Source organism: Cervus canadensis, chromosome 8, assembly GCF_019320065.1.
Source record: "Cervus canadensis isolate Bull #8, Minnesota chromosome 8, ASM1932006v1, whole genome shotgun sequence".
In the NCBI taxonomy this organism is placed as follows: Eukaryota; Metazoa; Chordata; class Mammalia; order Artiodactyla; family Cervidae; genus Cervus; species Cervus canadensis.
The window spans coordinates 36,883,186-36,887,335 of record NC_057393.1 but is presented as its reverse complement, the minus strand read 5'-3'; the positions used below and the strand labels follow the sequence as shown (position 1 = coordinate 36,887,335).

The 4,150-nt window shown below is 48.4% G+C and overlaps 1 protein-coding gene across 1 annotated transcript; it reads right to left on the bottom strand.

The window, feature by feature from the left end:
• Window positions 1-1,993: 1,993 nt before the first annotated feature.
• On the bottom strand, window positions 1,994-3,264 carry FGFBP3 (fibroblast growth factor binding protein 3). Its single transcript, XM_043477253.1, has 2 exons — window positions 3,197-3,264; window positions 1,994-2,859 (listed from the first exon to the last, which is right to left on the bottom strand). Exon 2 carries the CDS (start codon window positions 2,768-2,770, stop codon window positions 1,997-1,999), a length of 774 nt encoding a protein of 257 aa, XP_043333188.1. The 5' UTR covers window positions 2,771-2,859; window positions 3,197-3,264; the 3' UTR covers window positions 1,994-1,996.
• Between the last annotated feature and the right edge of the window lie 886 nt (window positions 3,265-4,150).

The window sequence follows — 4,150 nt, the reverse complement described above, 5'->3', positions numbered from 1 at the left end:
CCCAAGCCTCCAAAAGCAGAAACACTCTGATTTCAAGTGGTTGTCATCTCAATGTTTTGGCAATTGTGTGAAGAATGTACAGAACAGGTAAAAGTTTACATTTTCTAGGGGCTGTTCAAGGAGGGAGAAGTTCAGGAGATATTCAGTATCTCTCAGATTGTTGCATTTACAATTGTTTTAAAAGATAAGAGGTGAGAAGAACAGGTCAGCCAAAAACCCTTCTACCTGGTGGTGGCTCAAATGTCTCAGAGGTTGAGCCCTATAATATAAATGAATAAAGTCGACTGATAAGGTGTGCAGGAGCAGTGGAAAAACTCAGGAAAATATATCTAGGGGCTTCCCTGGTGGTCCAGTAGTTAAGAACCCACCTTGCAATGCAAGAGACACTGGGTTTGATCACTGGTCTGGGAAGATCCCACATGCTGCAGCTAAGCCCGGATGCCACAACTACTGAGCCCTTGTTCTAGAGCCTGGGAGCCGAAACTATTGAGCCCACTTGCAGCAACTATTGAAGACCACACTCCTGCACCCTAGAGCCCCTGCTCTGCAACAAGAGACGCCACTACGGTAAGAAGCCCTTGAACCACAATGAAAAGTAGCCCCTGCTAGACATAACTAGAGAAAGCTTGTGGGCAGCAACGAAGATCCACCACAGCCAAAAGTAATGAAATAAATAAATCTTAAGGAAAATATATCTAATCTAAAGAGGGCAGCCAACTTCAGCATCATGTTGCCATGTAGAAAAGTGTGTCAAATGTTGTTAGATCTAATTTTACACGAGAATTCAAACATCTGGCTTTTTATATGAAATTATTTAATTTTCAATGCTGGCAACAAATCCCAATTGGGAGGAAGGGAGGAAGAGCAGAAAAACGATATAACTACATGGAGGGCAAACAGAAGAATGATAGGGCCCAGGTTTGTCAGTTTGTGATTTTTCCCTTATGCAGACTTGTTACTTCTTGTCTTCCCCCAGCAATTCAAGATATTTTTAGGAACTTAACTTCAAGGTATAGTCAGAACTAGATCAAATGCAATAAAAATTTCCATTGTCCTGCCAGTTCTTTAAATCTAGCCATACAGTTTTTATTGAGCACCTAATGTGTGCAAAGTCTATTATTACATCTTATTTAAAATGGAATATGTTAACAATTAATTACATGAAACAGAGATATGACTTCCATTCTGAGATGTGTGCTTACATTTTAGCTGTTTTTAAAAACATGATCAAACACAAAGAGAATTATTTTTTAAAACCAACTTCTATAATTCACTTCTGAATTTGGAAGGTTAATGGGAAAGTTTCAGAATGCCAGGCATCACTCTGTTTAAAAGCAATACTTCTAAAAGAATTCAGAGGCAAATCCATCTGGAAAGTCTTTTCACTGGAATCAATTTTGAGCTCCCATTGGCTTTGATCCCTATAGGGATCATCTATGACTGGAGACAGCACCCAAGTTCATACTAATTCCTAAAGAGAAAAAAAGTTGGTAATCTTGTCAGTCGAGTAGATGAGAAGACACTGAAAATTCAGTCTGGCTCAGGTTATCAATTGTAATATAAATGTGTTAGTGTACATTGTATCCTGCTTCCCACAGGAGTCACAGCATTTTAGTCACTTTTTCCCACTTCCTTTTTTCAGCCTCTCTCTGTACCCATCTCTCTCCCCAGTGAACAGTTTTTGCACATTTAAGGTATGCCTACTTACGTCTGTTTCCACTCTTTCTTCTGCTCTTAATCAGGCTCGACTCAATAATTTTTAACTTCTCTGCTGTCTCAGGGACTGTCCACACCCTTTACACTCCCATCCCAAGCTCCCTACCCCCACCCCCACTCTACCCCCCGCCCCCCCAGTCCCCTTCTAGAACCTGGACTCTTCCCCACTCTCCTGCATCTCCTGGCCTAGGATGCCCTTAGTTTTACCTCCCCGGCTGGGCATAGACCCACCTCCCCTGCCCCCCACCCCTCTTCCCCAGGCTTCCCCAGGCCCGCATCCTCAGCCATTCCAGAAATTGACAAAGAAGTTGCAGAGAGAGTGCCACTTCTCAGCACAGTAGGTGTCCGTGAGCTTCGCGTTCTCGTCCAGCCCGTCGGGATCAGGCCCGGTCCCCAGTGGTCGCTGCTCATCTGGGTCCCAGGCCGCCTTCCTCTTGCCCCCTCTGGGCTTCTGCTCAGAGGGCTTCCCTTTGGGCGACGCGCTCGGGGGAGGCGGGGCCCGTGCCGCGGGGCCGAGCGCGGGCCCTCGGGGCTGCCCCCGGCTCCTGGCCCGGGGCTTGGGATCCCGGGGGAAGCCCGCCGCCGCCTTTGGGCTGACGACTGGGAATGCCTGGGGCACCAGGCGCAGCTCCGCGCCACGGCCCTTCTTGCCGGCGCACAGGCGGGCCTTGAGCGGCGCGGGGTCGTGGCAGGGCCGCCGCTTCCTGCGCAGCCCGCCCAGCACCTGCTTCCAGTAGTGCGATCGGCGGGCGGCGTAGACGGCGCAGCGCCCCGGCTCTCCGCGGTAGGCGCACTGGTGGCGCGCCCCGTCCGGGCCTTGGCAGCGCAGCGCCAGCTCGCTGCCGGCTTCGGGCCCTGGGGCGGGCGGCAGGAGCTGCCAGCTGCACGTGTGCCGCTCGGGGCTGACAAAGCGGCCGGAGGAGCCGCCTGCGGAGCCCGAAGCCGGTTCGGCCGCGACGCCGGCCGCCCCCTGCTTTCTCCCGGCGGCCGCGAGGAGGCAGCCGCCCAGCAGCAGCAGAAGCGAGAGGAACGCTCGCCACCGCAGAGGACTCATGGCTTGTGGTGTCTGCTCTCAGGTCGGCTCTCCAGGGACCCCCTGGGCGCTTCAGCGGTAGCGGGGCCAGGAGAGCAGCATCCTTGGTCCTGGGGACAGAGGCAGAGACGGCTACTGACAGAGGACAGGCATCTGCCAACCCGCCTCCCCAGACTCCCTGGGCGCTGGTTTCCAGGGGGCAGTAGCAGCTTGCGAAAGGCCCTTCTGAAAAGTTTTCCTGAGAAAAAGCCAATTACTGTCTAAACAATCTTTTTGAAACTATTTGCGCATTGAGGTTATCTCCCCAGTGCAAATACTACAGCAAAGCGACGCCTGGTAATTACGACTTCCCCCTCTACCCCCTCTCTTCACCCTCCAGTAATTATATACAATATCGTTTCAAATTATTCTTTGGAAAAATGCACTTTTACTGCACTTTGAACTTACCGAATTCTCGGAGAGGTGGCAGGGCCTTATTAAGGTGGGGCGAATTACTGCGTGAAGGATTAGTCTGTTTTAGCCGACTCCCAGTGAATGAACGTGTTATCAATGGAACTGAAGGGGCCTCCCCCACTACGCCCCTCCCAAACTTCTCTTTCACTGGGAGATTTCCCATCACCGCGCCACAAACACACACACACGTATGATGGAAGTGATGCTATAACATGAAATATAAATCTTTTTTGATTCCAGGGTTTAATCACGCGAATTTTAACGTCACTCTTACCTATTTTTTCTTACTTGAACTGTATTTATTTTAACTGAATTATCGTTGATTTACAATACTGTGTTAGTTTCAGGTATACAACAAAGTAACTCAGTTATACATATATAGCAATATTCCTTATAAAAACTCTTTTCCATTATAGTTTATTACAAGAGATTGAATATAGTTCCCTGTGATCTGCAGTAAACCCTTGTTGTATATCTATTTCATATACAGCAGTGTGCATCTGTTAATCCCATACTTCCAATTTATCTCTCCCTCCAAATCAGTTGTTCTCAATACTCTTCTAAAAATAGGCATTCATAACTATATTTGCAGTAATGGAAAAAATGTTTGAATAGTGCTTCCTTCCCCTTTTAATAACAGCTTTATTTACCATTTTGCTGTGCTTAGTCACTCAGTTGTGTCCGACTTTTTGCCACCCCACGGACTGTAGCCTGCCAGGCTTCTCCATGGGATTCTCCAGGCAAGAATGCTAGAGAGGGTTGCCATGCCCTCCTCCAGGAGATCGTCCCAACCCAGAGATCAAACCCAGGTCTCCCAAATTGCAGGCAGATTCTTTACTGTCTGAGCTCCCAGGGAAGCCCTTTTATACAGTTCACCCATTTAAAGTGTAAAATTCAATGGTTTTTAATATATTCACAGATATGTGCAACTATCACTACAGTTAATTT